An 18,595-nucleotide genomic window follows, 5' to 3' on the forward strand; every position below is an offset into this window, starting at 1 on the left:
CCGGGCTTTACCTCGCCTCCAGGGACATCGAGTAATGCGATCAGGGGCAGCTGGGTGCAGCCTTTCCCAAAGGCTTCGGCTTCTTCGCATATCGTTTAAAACGTACTCGGCCGTTCTGTCCCATAAAGACTCCCCCCCCCCCCCCCCCCGCGATTTTTGTTTTCTCTCGGTCCCTTTTAAACGGAATAACACTGTGGAAGTTACTAAATACAACGTCATTACCATTTTATTTAACCAATATACTGTGACCTCCCATTTCTGTAACAAAATGCAAGTATCCGTGACCCTGTTCCCAGGCAGGTATCACAAACCCTTATGTATTGCATTATTAAACATAAATATCAGCCTTCCGTAACCTCATCGGCCCCGAAGTATCAATTAAGATGCTTATGATTTACGTCAGACTGGTTGTCTTCCTAAACCTCAGGTTGTAACATTTAAACAGAAAGGTTCAATACACATTTTGCTCCTCTTTTAACCCCCCCATTAGAACAGACGTATAAGCATACACCTACAGCTGTGCAGAGAATTTCTGCAAGTATAAAATGACATTTCAGAAATTAAACCACAGAACTTTCAACAAAGGTGCAATTTCCTGCCTAAACTGCAACTTTCTTTTATCAAGTGCACCGGGTAAATCCCCTCCTGTTACAAGTAGGGTCTAATGCTTTAATCCACAGACAACATTTTTGTTAAGCACAAATGGCAATGCTGTACAAGAACTAGAGACAGTCATGGCTGCAGAAGCATGTCACCCAAGGACATAACTCTCTAAATGCTTGTTTCACTGCAACTGTCTCTAAAAGACATCACAATGCAGAGGACCAAATGTTCATGGATTTGCTAAAGATTTTTACAATCAATTAGTGTTTTAAAAATAACCTCAGAGCAGAACATTAAAAAAAGGCTTTTTTTTTTTTTAATTTACAGACTATAGGTGAGTTATCATTGAGGTCAAGGAAATCAGGAATTCCTTTGCTTTACCATAATGAAAGCAAATAGAAACACTTTCTTACCACCCATTTAAAGAAAAAATAAGCTGATACTGCTTTACATATACCCTGGAAAAATACCACTAATCCTAGCCTGAGGTAAAAATTGTAATAGCTTTGGTAATCATTTTCTGTGCTTCTGCTATCTTTATTCAAAATGCTTTCACATCAGCATATTAATGCAAGTTTTTTTAAAAGCACTACAATCACTCTGGAGCAATCCCTGTGCAACCTAAGAATTTGCATTTCCTACAAAATTGCTGGAATGCAGCATTAGCTGACATCTTGTTTCCTGTTCTTTGGATGAATATTTTCATACTGAAAAGCTGTGCCAATCTCACAACTTATTCCACATGGATACAATAGCCATAGCTGCATTGACAAATATGGTGATAGCACAGATGAAAGTTCTAAATTAGGAATGTGTTGAGATTTGCACATAAAGGCATAGCTAAAATCCTTCTGTTTCACACTTTGACGATTATGCTTACATTTATTATCCAAATTTGATATAGTGATTCTTCAAAAGCCATGACAGTTTTGGATACATCTGTAACTCTACAAAGATAATATTTAAAATAGTTTTTTATTTTCCCCCATATGTCTTTATATTCACAATGAAAACTAGGTAACTACATGAAAATTGAAACATTTGTAGAAACATTGAGGACATGTTAGGTACACATCCTAAGTATACCTACTTCACCCTCTGGCTTAGGAATACCTGGACTGAATTAATTTCAATTTAAGAATTCAAACAAAAAAGAGAGCAAAAAACTTCTACAAACTGAAGAGCATGCAAGGAATCAATGTTTCAATGCATGGTTTAAGATTATACTTGTGTAATCATTAGATAATTAGATGTCCCATTTATTTTATTGCCAAGAGCAATTTCTGCTTTCCATTAGCTATTTATGCCATTTTCCCACAGAACAGCAGATCAATTACCATCAGCACCATGCCTGACAACCTGAGAAGAGAAAGCACCATCCTGTTTTAATCTGCCCGGGGGGGCGGGTAACAGTTACTACCTTTGCCACAGCTGCAAAGGCTAAGTCCAAAAAAAAAAAAAAAAATTCATCACAATATAAAAGCTTTCCTATGTCAACAGTAGGTAGCACTTAAGAGCATTACTTGCTTTTATGGCCTCTCTTGATGTATTTCGCCTCCATTGCTACATTTCACATTTATACCTGCACCTAAAGCTTTTACACCAAGAATGAAATAGAAAACTAAGTATCTCTCTATGAAAACTGTATGCTGCAAACAGCTTCAGAAAGCTTTAAAGGTTATGCATCAGTCCTACAAGGCACTGCAAACTGTAAATGCCTCTTCAAGTTAGTGACAGCATATGCCGCTCAACAGCTGTCAGAATTAAGCAATAAATCTTAGTTACAGCTGGTAAACACGTATTCCATGAAGTGAGTACTCCCCAGGCTTCATACACACTGTTCCCATGGAGGTCAGTGGGGCACCACACAGAGCTCAATGGGATGATCTCATTTGTAACAGGGACTTAGAGCCAATTCTGTCCAGCTGCAAAACAACACTGGTTTGGTGACTGTTTCCAACCATTTAAAATCAAGCTCACTAGGAATTTTATCCTGGCAGGCTAATAAGATCACATGCTTATTGCACAGCTGAATGTCTAAGTTTAAGACCTTGGCGGGGGGGGCAGGGGGAGGAGGGTATAAGGAGCAAGAAAAGAATATTTAGGAAAATGGTCTGAAATTAGGAAAAAGGACCAGAAATATAAGTAGTGTGAAACTAATGCAAAATAAAGACCAGTTCTGTTATATCTGCATGGTCCTGGGTTTAGATTAATGACTTAAAAGTTAGAAGTGTATTTACTATACAATGCCTTACAAAAAATTATTTTTATATTATTGAGCAGGAAGTCTACAAATAGTCAATTACATATTTCTGAATGTTTCTTCCAGCAAATAGTTTTTGTTTCTGCAGCAACATGTTTTGGAATTCATGCTGGTCCTTCAGTCCAAGATCAAGCTTTTAAAATGTGTGTCGTCTTCCCACTTTTATTGGTAGGCGTAACATCACTTACCTACTTCAAGTGCGGGCATAAAATCCCCAGGTGATTGCAGAAAAAAATGCTGTAAGACTCATTAATCAATAGCAGAAGCTTACACTGATCCTTGCCATATTCCAGTTCAGACAAGTGCTAGATTGTCTGTGTGTGTGGTATTTCCCATAGTTGCAATAATTTCCAACTTCATAATTAAATTAAGTCATATCAGGTTATCCTACTGTGGTCTTTGCAGAACTGCAGAATATACAATTGCTAATATTTTTGCAGAGAGTAACATAAGAATAAAACAGAGTGATATGCTGTGTAGTTTATACTGAGTGGACAGATGAGTTTCTTATTTCACTCTACTCTAGACTCAAGAAATCTTTTGTCTTGTATCACACAAAATGGCTTAACATTTGGTTTCCAGAGAAACTGGTTGCTTATGAAAGCTGACTGACAACCACTTATACATAAATTTCTTTCCAGAAGACTCAGCCAGCTGCTTTATTGGGTTGAGAACACATGATACTTATTACTTCCTATTTTTCATCCAAATCCGGCAGCTGGTACCTCATGACTCACAAGCATGCCAATTCATTCTTGCAGTTCCTCAAAGCTTTTTCCCATTAAGAAAGTTACACAAAAATTGTAGATCAGTTTGTATTTTCTACTACTTGCAGTCAGTTAAGTCTATACCATGGACTCCGAGGGTTTTTTTCCCTATCTTCAAGCAGTTCACTCTGGACTGTTATGAGACACACTGTCTGATCAAAATCTGTTAGTGTTCACCAACAATGATGTTCAGGAACAGGTGAACAAACTTCTACCATGTTATAGCCTTGAGCAAACACTCTGGAGTATGTGGATTCGTATTAGCAAAAAAAACCAAAAACTGAGTATGTCATTCAGGAAGGACCACACTCCTGTGCAACTGAGAGAGGACTGAATATCATTTATAGATGAAGTTATACATTGACTTACATAAAGGGAATTTAAGAAGTTAAGCTAAACTACAGGTGTCTGCACTTCACCTATTAGGTCCCAAAGATGACAGGAGCAGTTGCTCTAATTGATAGAACAGGAACAGCTTTCATATGTGAATGATGTTTAACTGAACTGGAAACACAAAGGATTTTTCAAATGTAGCCTACTGTCCACAACAGGAAAGTCACTCAATATTTCTAGTGAATTAGAAACTTTCCTCCCCAAACAACAGATTTTCCAAACACATGCTTTCTGCTGACATACAATTCAAAAAAGTCATGACATCAATATTAAATCCATAAGATTATCACTGTTATTTCTGCTTTGCAATCCCTCCCCCCATTTTTGGAACAATAGCATTAATTTTCCTCGGGGTTCTGTTCACAGTTATAACAGCTATCCAAAAATACATGGCATTCAATTGTTATAACCATCATAGCTATCATTGCTGAAAGCTAAAGCATAAAAAAAAATTAAGTACTAAAAACTTGTGATAAAACATCAATTGACAACACTGATGTAATTAATTTACTACTGGCAAAAAACCCCAGCACCAGCAGAAACCCTCACAAGTGTCAAAAGTCACCTTTGGAAGAACAGGAAACGTCAAACAAAGCAGTCTGCTCTCTGCTTCCATGTGTGTAGTTATTCATGGGGGTACATACCCATAAGAGACACAGCCAGGACAGAGGAATAGTGGCTTTTAGCTGCTGCCACTGGGAATCAAGGTCCCAGTAGCAAGTCTTCTCCGAGCAGCCATCCCGAGACAACTTTGCGACACTGAAAAATCACGTACAAACCTCACCCTACCACAGCCTCCTACCCAAACAACACAGACATGAAGTACTACTGAGAAATGGCTACCGCACAGCGCCAGTGCTCTACAACAGCTGGTGCCCCAAACGCGGGATACGCACTGGCTGCCATCGAGAGCCTGGAGCTGGAGAGGCTCCCCCCACCCTCCCTTGCCCCCCATCCTGGAGCACCCGGCCAGCCCCGCCAGGCACCATCGTGCAAGGGGCCATATCCACCTCGCCCTGAGCGGGTCCAGCAAAGTGCCACCAGCTGTGCCCAGTAAAGCTCTTCCACGCAGCCAGCCTCACCCTACAACATTTCACCTCTCTCCTCTACCAACACGCCAGTTTTTCTCCTCTTTTTTAAAGCCACACAACTTAAAGGAAACGTCGACGCTCTTACTCAGGCTGCAGCCACAGGCCTAGCCACCATCTTGAATGCGGGCACTGAGCCGACATCTTGGGTGAGGCTCTCCCTTTTCCCCTCGCGCGTGAAGCCCCAGCGGACGAGGGAAGGAGGGGGCTAGGAGGGAAGCTTTATTCATCCCCTTCCTTGCCCTCACCCAAAATGGCCGCTGCCGCATCCGATCCTCCTTGAGGTGGGCGTGGCGCCGGCTCATCCCAGCGGCCGCTCTGGCCGCGCTCTATGGTTGAGGGCGGTGGGGCTGCCGGAAGCGGAGGCGCCCCGGCGTCCCATTGAAAGCGCCTCCATGCCGCCGCGCTGCTGCGCGCCCCGGGCAGGTATCGGCGGCGGCGGCGGCGGCGGCGGCGGGTGGGGGGGGGTGGGGGTGGCTGCCGGGCTGAGGGGTCGCCGGTCCGCCCCGGGGCGGGCTGAGGCTCAGCGGGGTCGCGGGCCGCGGCGTCGAGAGGGAGCGATTCCCCCGTCGGCCTGGCTAGGGGCGCGGCGGGGGCCGCTAGGGGCGAGTCCCAGCTCAAGCTGCGGTGTTAGCCACGCCGGGTCGGGGGCGGCGGGGGGAAAAGCCGAGATCTGTTTTTTGGCTTTGGCGGCACGCTCCAGATCCTTTCCCTAACCGGGTGCCCAGCGAGGGGGAGACCGGTTAAGGACGTGGGTCTCCCTGAGGGGAGGCAGGGGCGGGATTGGGAGGCAAAGAAACTTCAGGCTGGTGCACGGTCCTGGCTTGATCGATGTTGGTGGCGAAGCGTTCAAGGTGCTTGTTTAGATAGCTTTTGCTAGCTCACCCTCCCCATCGAGAGAAGTCTATGAATGTTTATTTTGGTGCTGAAGATCAGCGTAATGTCAAACCCAACAAATTCAAGCAAAATTAGCAGCCCCAAAATACCTCTCTCTCGGTAATTGTAAAATTGTCATAGTAAAACTTCTGTGTTCGCTTAAAGGCACGTTTATGAGTTATGTTATTAAGCGTAACTTTAAGAAGCTGCTTTGGTGCTTTTTGTTCCCTGAGGCAGGCACCTGTCTTGCAAGCAGCTGCCTCCGGGAGAGACGATGCTATTGACTTTGAGTGTCCAACAGTAAACCAATACTGGCATTTGCACGACTGGACTTTACTGAATGAATATGGGGGGGGGGGCAGATATCAAAGTTCACATTAATGGGTCTAACTGGTACACACACGAGTTGTGTTTTAAGTAGGGTGTGTTGTTTGTGAAATACAGCCAGATTTCTGCAGTGATCCTTATGTAATTGATAACTTGTTGATATTTTTTTAGGTTGCAGGCAGGAGAAGGCTTTGTACATGCAGAAATATTTTCCAGTATATTGAGAGCAACTCACCAGAGTAATTTGAAAATTAAAATTTGATGCTTGACATCCGGAGGAGATAGTGTCTTATGCATAAGTGGTTTTGTCTCTTTTGGTTTCAGATTCTCTCAGATGTGTTGCTAAGAGATTAAAATCAAAGTCATGTGTGCTTTTTATTTAACTGAGAAGACAGCTAAATCTGCTTTATTAAATGGAAGAGTAAAAAAAAATAATCCCCTGGAGCTTTGAATCTAAACTAGCCAGTTGGCACAGAATTGCGGGAGCGTCATGTAGTATCTAAGAACAGCAAGATGACTAAAGGACTAAAAATCACATGCTTTTCTGTAAGAATCTGGGTGTGCTTGGGCCTGCTCTCTACGGGGTTTTCATGGTTATTCAAAACCTGTTGAATGTTGGCATTCTTCTGGAAACCTGTTATCATAGGCAGCTAACAGCTTAATGCCAACCTCCTATGAAGTGGTTCTGTGGGTGGAAGAGTAGGCTATTTGATGATTAAAGTATCCAGTCAATAGAAGGAGTTGGTGTTTGTTGTCTTCAACAGTAAATGAGCTGTTTAATGCTCCTGCAGTCTCCAGAATGCATCACGGAAATTCAGCTTTATCACACCAATCAGAAAAGTAGATACCCTTTTAGAACACCTTTTGAGGAAGCCTGCTTAAAACCCATTACCTTAAGTGGTATGAAGGTTGTAACAAAAAACCCGAGCAAAATAGAAGAAATCTGTGATTAAGGCCAATGTATAATCTGCTAACATTATGACATGATGCTTACTTAGCACATGTTTTCATTTCCTATTGACTTTTACTGGATTGTGGTCTTCATAATAATAACAAGCTTCTCTACCAATTTGCATAAGAGAAGCAGTAAGCAGCCTGTCCTTTATCTAGTGACAATCCTGAACAGATCAGATGGGTCCTCATATGCCTTTTGCATCTCACTCGAATCAGTCTTTATGCTTGTGGTGATAGTATTAGGGTAAGATTTTTTGGGGGGGCTGGGGCTCACAATCATGCCAGAATTAAAACAATTTTATGCTGTAAATAGTGAAAACTTGCTGAAAATGCTGCATGGGATAGCCCAGCTCTAACTGTTTTTAATTAGTACCTGTGTTTTTAATCTTTATTGTTACTTTCTGTCTAGGCTGAAGGCATGGTCTTGTTGAGGAGAAACAAGCATACTTGTTCAACTCCTGGTTTTATTCTTGAGTTGGCTTGAATGATGGGAATGCCATATATGGCATTATGTGGCACTAGCACTGCTAGGCTGAGGCTGTAACCCTTGCTGGTCTGTCATCAGGGATGAGAAACCTGATGTCTCTATTGCAGAAGGCTGCATTGTCCTGCTTCAGCTGCCAGGCTAGTCCATCATGGCAGCTTTTGCAGTTAGCAGGTAAAAGGCTGTCAAAGAACTTTCCATTGCTCTTGCTGTTTTATTTGTTTGAAATGCTGCATGAATTAGCAACAACATTGTTCCAGGTTCTTGCTTTTCACATTTTCTTCTGGAATCTGGTTGTGATAGAAAGGAAGAGACTTTTACCCCCAAAATGAGAAGAGTTCAGATTCCTGTTGTTGTTGTACAGGTCTCCACATGACAGGTTTTTTTTCTTTGCAGTTTTTCTAAGTGTGCATATTGCTCTTGCGAGAAAAAGACTATGTTCTTATCCTGGACATCTTTTATAGTGTAGATTAAGACTTGGTAAGTCCTGAAAAATGCTAGGAGGGGAGAGTGTTGAAGACAACAATGATTTTAAATTCTTACTTATCTGTTTTATTGTCCAGTGACATTTCATGAGTCAGACTGGGTTGTTGGGAGTTTCTTCTGAAGATGTACATGTTGGTTGAAAACCGTACAAGTTCCTGTCTTCATCTGAAGAGGTCACCTGGCATCCGATCTTGGTCTCTCTTTGTTGGTAAGACCATAATATTCCTCAGTTTATTTCAGAACTTGCTTTAAGGGAAGGGTTTCACAGAATAAATTCCTGAAAGAGCCTCTAATGAGAGATGCCTGTCTTTCAGGCAGTCTTCTTTCAAAAAGAGGAATCTTCATGCTTTGAACTTCTCCTTTAGCATAGCCACTAAATGAGTCTGAAGTCTCCTCCTCAGCATGGTAGTTTCACTGTGAGACTGATAATTTTTCAGTCTTTTACCTGCAGAACCTCAAAGGCTTATGGACAGAGAATTTTAAGGGAGTCCTGAAGCATCAAGAAAAGAAAGTTTATTGTATGTTATATACCATTATAAATGTGAAGGTTCTGAAGGGGATGCATACTTACACTGAAAAACATCAAGGTTTTCAGAAACGGAAAAATCTGCAGTGGAGCAATGCTGGGGTTAGATCTTGCGTGTGGTTGACAGTGAACTCTTAACGGCACTGTGTGTATGAAATAGGAAGTCATACAGGATGTTCTGAAGGGCATCTGGTTTTAAACACTAAATATGTAGGAAAAAAAAATTGAGTGGTGCTTCTTAGGACCACACTGAGAGAGCTGGTAGGGAAAATGTGGCATATCCTGCTTTCTGCTTTCCAGCTGAGTAGATCCCATTGCAGTAACACTACGAGGTTGTCATTGCTTTCAGTGATGTCATCTTGTCAGACTCTCATTGAGACAAGATCTTTGCAGTTGCAGCAGCACTCCAGGGCATGAGGCACTCTTCCGCTGCTTCCTCCTCAATGGGAGAAAGGGAGCTGGCAGCTTCTGACACAACTTTATCGCAGAAGCTTTCTTCTGGCTCCACAAAGCACTTAGAGGGGAAAAATAACCGTTGTAGTGTTTATGGTAGCATGCTCAAAGTTGTACTGCATTTGAGAGGAAGTATGGTGTAATGGCTAGATTGAGAGTCCCTCTGAAGTTCCGTTCCTGATTCTGTCATGACCTTTTATTTCTGACCTCAGCCCCTGTGCTTTTAGTGTCTTTGCAGAATGGGAGGTTTTTTATACTGAGTTCAAAGGAAAAAAAACAACACCTGAATCTTTCATATAGTGATCAATGTTGCAATCGCACTTGTCCCTTTTTTGAAAAGTGATGAACTTTTGAATATTCATGTTTTTCATCAGGGGATTTTAGATGGTTTGAGCTGCTTGTTTGTCCTAATTCTCTCCCCTTTCATCCTAGGAATAGCCTCCATAGGTTTGGCTGCTGCTTATTATAGTGCAGGTAAAGGCCTATCATTTGTTTTTAAGAATTGTTTATGTCCTGTTGATCTGTTTTTCACGCTGATGACTGTTCTCTGCAGCTTCTGTCTGGCCTTACAAAGGCAGTATAGGTACCTATCACACTTTGTGGCGTGAATGTTAAAATCCAATAATAATTGTTGTCTGCGTATGACTTACTGTGCTTTAATGTTCTGTTTGTTACTCAGCCTCCCTTTCCATTTGCAAGAGCATTTTTAGTAATGATATTTAGTTCTCTGTGGCATTTTGTAGTTTCAGTGTGTTTTATAAATGTGATTAGCTGGTCATCACAGCTCTCTCGGGAAGATATGTAATGATTGTTTGCCACCATAATGAAATGATTACCTTGCCTTTGATGGAAGTGCTCTGTTTCTCTGGAAACTGTTAAATCATCACTAGCAGAAATTACTCATAAAGACACATTTAGAGAACAGACAGCTACTGCTGCTTCCTGCCCCCCGCAATAGAGCAGACTGCACCAAATGCCAGGTATCCTTCCACCTATGGAATTTATCCTGCAGGCTGTCCTGTGATTCTCTTGCTGCATCCTGTTAACATCAAATTTTAAAACTTAATAGGGTGTAGGAATATGCTATCACTATAATCAATGTATTTTTATTTAAAGAGCAAAGTCCAGTGAAAGCTGCTTGATACACCAGCTGTATCAGCCTTTTTTCTTAAGACATTGAAAGAAAGTTTTCTGAAACAATACTGAGCACAGTTCTACTTTGCCTTCAGTAAAAGTCTGAGTAAGCAAATTGCTTAGGCTGCTATATGTAAACATTTCCAGGACATAAAATTCAAATGTTTGTTTGTCGACAGGGCCAACTGCTTCCTTTTATGAAGAAACATGTTTGCTTCAGTGAATTTCCATTTTCCCTTGTCCTCTGCAGCACAAATATTTGGTGGTTGACAGCAAGTTGAGAGTTTTGTGGATGCCTTGTAAGATGCCTTTGCTTTTAGAGAAGAGAAAGATCCGTAGTGATGTTAACAACCTTGCCAATAAATCATATGCTTATAATTCTGCATAGTTTGGAGCCCAGTGTAGATGGAATCTTTGAAAAATATGTGAAGAGTTTCTGTATTTTTATCCTGGGAGAGAGCTGTAAAATAGCTTGCATTACAACTAAAGGCAAAAATGTTGCATCAGAGAAACCTTTTTCCTTTTGTTGCCTTTAAAGGGAGCATGTTGCTTTTAAAACTAACTGTTTGAATACCAGAGAAGGAAAAAAAACCCCTACCTGAATTTGTGCATTTTTTTGCATTGTTCAGACAGCTTGGCATGGAAGCTCTTCTATATGGCTGGGTGTTTCTTTGTGGCAGCACAGAATCTGGAGCAGTGGGAGGTAAGATGCTGAACTCGGGAAATGAGGTCGTGTGAGTTTAGAAACAGTTGGCAGATGCTGATTCCAGCAGCCCCATGAACTTGCTCAGTCCAAACAGGCAAGTTATGCTTTTGGTATTGAGGAAACTCTTTGGGGTTGCTGTGCTAAGAGTAGAGTTGGGGCAATAATTGTTTCACTACACAAGCATGAAAACATGAAGCTAAACCTAAGAGTGCTTTTTAAGGGGAGACTTGCCCCAAAATGTTTTGTGGCCTTTTCTTCCTCTTGCATAAGAGAGAGAATAGCACGTTCAACTGCTACAACATGATTTTATACTTAGCTGTTCCAACTAATGACGGACCATTAAATAGAGTAGCTCTAACCTTCCAGGCTACTCAGCTGTTTTCCATTGGGAAAACAAATGGTGTTTGTGAAGCTGGTTTATAATCTTGTGGATGTTGGTTTGTTGAGAGTTGGACTGAGAGCAATAACCCATTATATAGGCTGGTCACCTTACTGACCTGAGTTGTTATTAGAATAAGCAACCCACACATGTGAGACATCCTCTTTTTATTGACCGGCAGGGATATTTTAAATGTAGTGTAAGCCTGGCCCATATAGCAGCACAACACTGGAATTTTGGTGGAGTTAGTCACTGTGTTAGTGAAAAGTGTAACTAGAACTTATGTTCACTGTATACTTATACTGTAGGCCAAATGCATACACCAAAAGTGAAAATTACAGCAGCTCCAAGTTAGTGTTCAAATTTGATTCCAGGCAAAATTTGTATTACATAAGGAATGTGGAAGGAGGGGTAATGAAGCCAGCTTTAACTTCCTTCTAGAAGGAACACAGGAGATACGGTAAAGTCTCTGTTAAAGCCAAGAGCAAGATTATGATTTTCACAGTCTAGTAATAGAGAAATGTCCCTAAAATAGCTATGTATTTTTCTTTGTTAGCAAGATTATTTTCCTATGTAACTATTTTACTTTGAAGCATAGCTACTGATGGTGTTTTTAAGAAATGTTGGGTTTTGTTTTTCAATTTTACAGGAAGCTGTATTTGATAAGAGCAAGGGAACAGTCTGCCTGAAAACATTCAATCTTTACAAAAAAATACTGACCTTCTCAAAAGGAGGCAATGAACAAGGTGAGAAAGCAGTATCTGTGGTAGCAAATGTGGTGAGCAGACAGAAGAAATGCATATATGCCCATTTAATAAACTTCTCTGGAGTTCTGTACTTAAATTACATATGTTTCCAGATCTGTTTTGTTCCCAAGCAGCAGATGTAATAATCTGCCTCTCAGGACCCAAATGTTTTTTCAGGTTAGGGTGCTGAATACATCTTGTTAGTTATTTTAATCCAAGGTAACTAGGCTTACACAATGCTTTCCATAATGGTTTTAGCCATTCCTTTGGGATGTTAATGTGCAGGTTTACATTTCCCTTGGCTAGCCTGCTTTGCAGGTAGGACTGGTGGAAAAACTTAAATTTTGGATCAAGGAGTTGAGATTTCTGTAATCTAATCTGGTTTTGGTGGCAGGCAAATCTTCAGATATATGCAAGCAGGCATGTTTTATCCTGCAGATACACAATACGCATTTAAAACAGCATATTCAGTAGGCTTAGCTTAATGCAGTATCGTATTTCTTTTGAGCTTCCTCTCAGAGTAACAGAGGCTGAAGTATAGTATGTGACTTGGTTGAGTCACTGTGAGACAGGAGCTCCATTGCAGACTAAAGTAGGATCCTTTTCAATGTCAGATTTTTTTATTCTGCTTGCTAGTCTAAATCAAACCAACTGTCAATATGCTTAGAAAAATGACAAGATTTGGAATGTCCTTAAGCTGAATTGGTTTTTAGACAGTTCATTTTGGAGATGGAAGATAAGAGATGTGGAGAGAAGGATGTTTAATATTTCTGAACTTTTCTTTAGGGTATAAGCATACCCTAAAGAAAAGTTGGGGAGCTGAGCATATCTCGTCCTGAGAGGTTATTTGGTAGTATCTCTTTCAGGTACCGTTAATGTGGGGATGCAGAGATCAGCAGATGTTCTGAACAGTTAAATCTTTCAGTATTTGCTCAATCTCAGTAAACTGAACACCTGTTTACCTACTCTGTACAGAAAAATAGTTAAAACTGTCATTAAAGTAAGTAATAAACTAGTGGTCCCCAGTTCCTGGGAGGCAGTGTAGCTTGTTTATTAGGGCCTATACCAGCTAATATGTGCTGTAGTCTCTCCTTGTTTATTTTGCCTGAATAGCTCAGCAATTGTTTGCTATTGCAGGACTGCCCTGGTTGTATGGGTTCAGAGCAATAGTACTCAAGAGCACAGTCCCAGTCATGCAAGTCACTAGTAGCAGTGCTGAAAGTTTACTGTAATGCTAATAGACTGCTTTGTTTCCACATCTGTTTACAGTAGTGGCTCTTTTGAATGAGATCCGAGATGTGAACGTGGAAGAGGAGACTGTGCGATATTTTGGGAAGGGTTACCTGGTTGTGCTACGATTTGTCACTGGATTTTCACACCCACTGACTCAGAGTGCGGTATTGGGCTGTAGAAGGTGCAGTGTGGACTTTTTTTTTTTAATTAGAATGTGTAAGGTGGGAAATACCAGTCATATGGGACAGTAATTGCCAACTATTGAGACTCCATCTTGGCTCCATTTTCATACTTGCTGATATGACCCTGTGTTAATTCAGTTTAACTTTTTAAAATGCTTTCAGTTGTGGGTATTTGGGTAACACCATCTCCCATCAGAAGACTGATCATATTTAGATATCTGAGATCCCTTCTGTGCTGCATGTCTGCTGTGGTTACCTTCACTAGCTCAGCTGTGCAGTGGCACAGGGGATTAAATCTATTTTGCAAACATTTGGTGTATTTATCAGTTAACAGAGGATTTATTTTAAGCATTAATAATAAGGAATCTTGCAGCAGGGACTGTGGGGAAAGGATTGATTTGTTGTGATGTGGAAGTAACAGCTTGGCTTGATATGTCTGCACAAGTGGGATGCTGTCAGTCATACTTTATGCCGTATGTTGGCTGGTCCTTCAAGCAGTTATTCTCAAGAATTAGCATGCCTGTTCTTGTCTTGTGGACATCACAGTTCCTCTAACTCTTACATTGCTTCTTCTTTTCCACAGTGATGTGGAGGCAGTTGCCAAACTCATTACTAGTTTTCTGGAACTGGACAGAGTAGAGAGCCAACAAGATCTCTCTCAGAGCAGCGAAACAGAGGCTAGTGATGCAGATGAACCACAGGATAAATATTAATAATCATTGTGAGCTGAAGAAAGCAGAGGCTTTCAAATATCTGGAAAATATACTGATTGTTCTTCAGAAAAAGAAATTCCTCACAATCTTGGCCTGGGCATTTCTCTACATGTGCACTTACAATGGGAGGAATCCGTCTCGGGGCACTTTTTTAGTGCTAAACTGCTTCAAGATCCATGCTTCCAGTATTGCTGTTGTAGAGTCCAAAGCAAATTCTGTTTTATTTGTTCCTTTGCCTCAGTTCATGCATGTGGACACTGCTGGCTTTTGAACTTGTCAGCTCATCAAACTTGTCTAGGAATAGTTATTTATTAATTCATGGGTTTGAAGTCATTTATTGCTTTCCCATTAATGAACTGGAGATACAGATGTAAACTTGCACTTATTGCAAACATCTGCTGCAGGTACAGTATATGAAATGTAGAAGAGCTGAATTTGTAATTCACAATGCTTTAAGGTTTTTCTTGAAATGTTATAAATGACTGAATATATTGCTAAATTGGGTTTAAGCAGCTTAATATATGCAATTAGGTGATGCTGAATAGTGACACTTTTATATTCTCTACTACTGACTTGCCGTTAGATACCAGTGGAAATTAAAAGTTTGAGTGACTGTTTTGGAATTGGAACCATCAGGTTGATCAGCTTGTTACACTGTCTTACTTCTCTTGGACTTGCCAAGGAGCCATAAATAGTGAACAAAAAATGATCATGTTGACAATTCAACATCTTTGTGATGTTCTAGCTTAATCCTGTTCTGCTTAACTTCTGGGCATAGGCTAGCCCAAGATAGAATAACCTTTTCGTAGATGTCAACATTTACTATTTTAACTGTGTATTTAGAAAAGAAGAAAAGCACATGTGTTTCTTTAGGTAGGGAAAAAACTAATGTCAAACAACATGGTAGTCTGGATTTATTTAGTATTTCCTCACTTGAAATGGTACCGAAGTGCTAAATAATTTTTTTTTTTTTTTTTTTAAGATAGCTGGGATAGATCCAATGTTTGACTTGTACACGTTTTACTTCAGGTGTGTACTGTCTTTGTTCTGACCAGTGGTTTCACAAATAGTTAAAATATGAATTTTCCAAGATATTTTTTGAAGTAAAAGCTACCTCTGTTAGTCAACATGTTCTGTCTAGAACTAAAACTTCATCATGCCTATATCAACATGTCAGTATAAGAAAAAAGTTGTAAAGAGCTGAAAGTTCCTCCAACAAGTTCCTGCCTGTATTAAAGTTCACTAGGTTTAATTTAGGAATTGTATGGTCTTAAGACCTGAATTAGAAAATATTTACACAGTTACTTCTAGGACATCTGAACAGGGTACAAGGTAACTGTGTGGTCTGCTTTCACATTTGGCCAGCAGCAAATGTCTTCTGGCAGCAGTTTCTTCAGGACTGAAAAGAACCTGCATTCTTGTTTCAAAGCACTCTACCTCTACAGAAGAGAAAGCTATGAAAAGATTTTGGCAGAAGCTATGTCCTGTTGTGTGTTCCAGCTATATCTGAAACTAAGCATATGCTTATCTGACCAAAGAACAGGTTGTACCAAGATTTTACTTCCAGCTGTTTAGACCTAATGTGTGAGCTGTGAGACAAAGATGCTCTTACTGTCAGTTTGAAAGGGTAATCAAACTGTAACAGGGAGATAGCTGTTGATGCAGCTTGACTGCAGCACAGAAGTGGGTCTGTTTCTATTAAATAAGAAAAGAAACTTGTAATCACATCAGCTATCAAAGCAGACCTCTGCCAATAGACGTGCTTGTGAAGTCCTCTGAGTTGGTGGGCTAATTGTGTGGCTTTCAATCTCTCTACCCCACGTCACTGGAATTGGGAAGCTGCTATGTACAAATGTGGGAAAATTAGGTTGCAGGCAATTAGCTGAATTTGGCCTTTATTCTGAAGCACAGCTGTAGTCTAAGAATAATCATCAAACCTGTTTAAAAAAAATATTGCAGGGTGTAACACTTCGGAGAGTTCTTCATTTAAATCTACTGCAATATATACCCTAGGTGACACTTATTTTAGAGAGAGGAGAATGAGATTGGGAATTGGGAGAACTCTTTTTTTTTTTTTAACCCTACTGTGTAAAATTAGAGTGCTGAGTGTTCTAAAGACTTCCAGTAAGAAATACTGAAAAAAACTAGAGTATTTAATGGTATAAAGTAAGCAGAAGGGCTCTACCTGCAGATAACTGTTGCTTCATAGCAAAGATACTAAGAGGGAGTATGTGGTACGCATGTGCATTGCACTTACAGTCTAAGCCCATGGATTTGACTGTGGATGAAATAGACAAAACTACCTGCATTCCATTTTAGCCATACTGGGTTTCTTTTGTATTTCCATGAGAGCTAACATTCCGTGCAAGACACAAACCACACTGTGATTTTCCAGTCAAAATCAGCTTTAGAAAGGTACGTCTATTGATCTAACCCTACACTGCATCATGTGCCTTGCTTCTGCTGACTTCTTTTGTATGTCTGGCTGGCTGTATGTTCTTGATGTTAGTCATGTGTATGCTTATGGACTATGCAATATCATTATACAAAGACTAAAACAATGTAAGGAAGATTGAGAATCCCTAGAAAGAGGAATGACCTATAGTAAGATATAGCTTGAAATACATTCTGTGGAATAAGTTGCATTTTGAGTTGTTGTCCAATGATCGTAACTTTTAAGATGTTCTGTAGTGTCCCCCCTCACACCTCAGTATCCTACTGATGGTAGACAGGAGAGGATGACTGCTGGCATGCACTGTGTGTCTAGCAGGAGTATTTTGACTCCTCAGTCTTTCACTTGGAACAGCTGAGGTAATGCTCTCCTGTGCCATTTCCATTTTGCATTTGGCAGCTCTGTCGGCATACAAGCTAGAACAGTTTCAAATGGGAACCCAGGTTCTGTAGACTGAGCTAATGTGAAGGGGGACCGAGTAGATTCTTCAAATGCTGTGGGTTCTGCCTGCGCGCTGTATGTTGGGCACTGCTGACTGATGCGTACATACAACTGGAAGCTTGTGATGCTGATCGACAGTGCTGGTAAAGAATGTCTTAACTTGGCAATTGGATGCCATACATGAACGTGTATCACAGGCTGTTGTGTGTTTCTCTTGTTCTAAGTTTTGAGCTTCCTGTCTTCAAAAACTTTGTCTCTTGTACTTGGGAGACAGATCAAGATTTTCATGTTTTGCAGTAACTGTGTGCATGGAAGATTAACTTGCAAATTGCTGTTAACATGGATTTGGTTACAGCGATGTCTGTGGACTCCTCAGCAATGTGATGCAGCTTGAAGAAACTTCTAGAACAGCAGGTGCTAACTCAGGAGAGGTTCTGTTCTTCCCTCCTTCCACTAGTCCTCTCTCTGATCCTTTTTTCCTGCCACTTTTCACCATTTTACTGAAGGCTTTTTCGAATGGTTTTCCTCACTTCTCTTGGGCCTAGCATGTTGAAAAGCCCAGTAAAAGTAGCCTTATGTGTCCCTGACGTAAAGTGGCTTGTACTAAAAGGGATGACTAGTTTTGGTTAGGAAATTAGGTACTCCTAGAAGAGTATTACAGATGTATTTGTTAAGGTTTTTGCATCTCAGGCTGTCTAGTAACTTGAGACTAGACAGCTGTAGTTTGACTTACAAGTGATTTGAAAACCTGCATAAAAGACCTTAAGTTAGATCTAACCCCCCTGCTCCATAAAGCCAACACTTTCTATTATGTCCTTTTAATATAACTGTATCCTAAGTGCCATTTGGCAGATGCTTCAGCTTAAACTTGAGCAGCACATCTGAAGTTACTTCTGTGTATGTGGCTGGATAGGAACATAGCCTTAGCTGTCATACTGAACAAAAGCAAGGCTGTGTGGTGTACAAAGGGAGAAAATTGCATCATCTAAGCTATAATCTAGTATTCTGTTATATCACAAAATGAGATATTCCAGTAGCTAGAATCAATTGTGCAAGTCTTGAAGAAAATCCAAATATTTATACCATATAGCTGAGACTTGATTTGTGCTGTATTTATGAAGTTGCACAGATACCAAAAACTACTCTGGTTACATAGTAAAGAGTGCTAGTTCTGACACTAGTAGATTGCCGAGAGGCAAAAGTACTTCTGGAGAATGTTTAGAAATTGCTTTTCTAATTTTAAATTGCAAGTAGAATTTCAGCAAGGCCTTGTATATTGTCTTTTTTTAAAAAGCGGTCCAACTGATAAAATCAATTTTGATAACTTGTTTTGTGTCACTGTAGTCTTTTTCTATTGTTTTTAATTAAAATGTATTAAAATATTGATGG

General features: G+C 40.4%; 1 protein-coding gene across 2 annotated transcripts; it reads left to right on the top strand.

The window, feature by feature from the left end:
* The first annotated feature begins 7 nt into the window (after positions 1 to 7).
* Positions 8 to 18,588, top strand: LOC126043832 (cytochrome b-245 chaperone 1). Of its 2 annotated transcripts, XM_049812729.1 has the most exons (8): positions 8 to 5,540; positions 8,152 to 8,235; positions 8,319 to 8,449; positions 9,653 to 9,694; positions 10,984 to 11,057; positions 12,089 to 12,185; positions 13,455 to 13,599; positions 14,184 to 18,588. In XM_049812729.1, the coding sequence occupies exons 3-8, from the start codon at positions 8,365 to 8,367 to the stop codon at positions 14,311 to 14,313; spliced, it is 573 nt and encodes a 190-aa protein (XP_049668686.1). In that variant the 5' UTR covers positions 8 to 5,540; positions 8,152 to 8,235; positions 8,319 to 8,364; the 3' UTR covers positions 14,314 to 18,588. The 2 variants fall into 2 exon arrangements, with proteins under 2 accessions (XP_049668686.1, XP_049668685.1); XM_049812728.1 differs by lacking the exon at positions 8,152 to 8,235 and having other exon boundaries at positions 9 to 5,540.
* The last annotated feature ends 7 nt before the right edge of the window (positions 18,589 to 18,595 follow it).

The sequence above is a fragment of the Accipiter gentilis genome, chromosome 10 (genome assembly GCF_929443795.1).
Source record: "Accipiter gentilis chromosome 10, bAccGen1.1, whole genome shotgun sequence".
Lineage (NCBI taxonomy): Eukaryota > Metazoa > Chordata > Aves > Accipitriformes > Accipitridae > Astur > Astur gentilis.

Coding starts and splice junctions, on each gene's coding strand:
- LOC126043832 (XM_049812729.1), top strand. CDS start 8,365: ATGTACATGTTGGTTGAAAACCGTACAAGTTCCTGTCTTCATCTGAAG. Junction 9,695..10,983: donor TGCTGCTTATTATAGTGCAG/GTAAAGGCCTAT, acceptor TGCATTGTTCAG/ACAGCTTGGCATGGAAGCTC. Junction 12,186..13,454: donor AAAAGGAGGCAATGAACAAG/GTGAGAAAGCAG, acceptor ATCTGTTTACAG/TAGTGGCTCTTTTGAATGAG.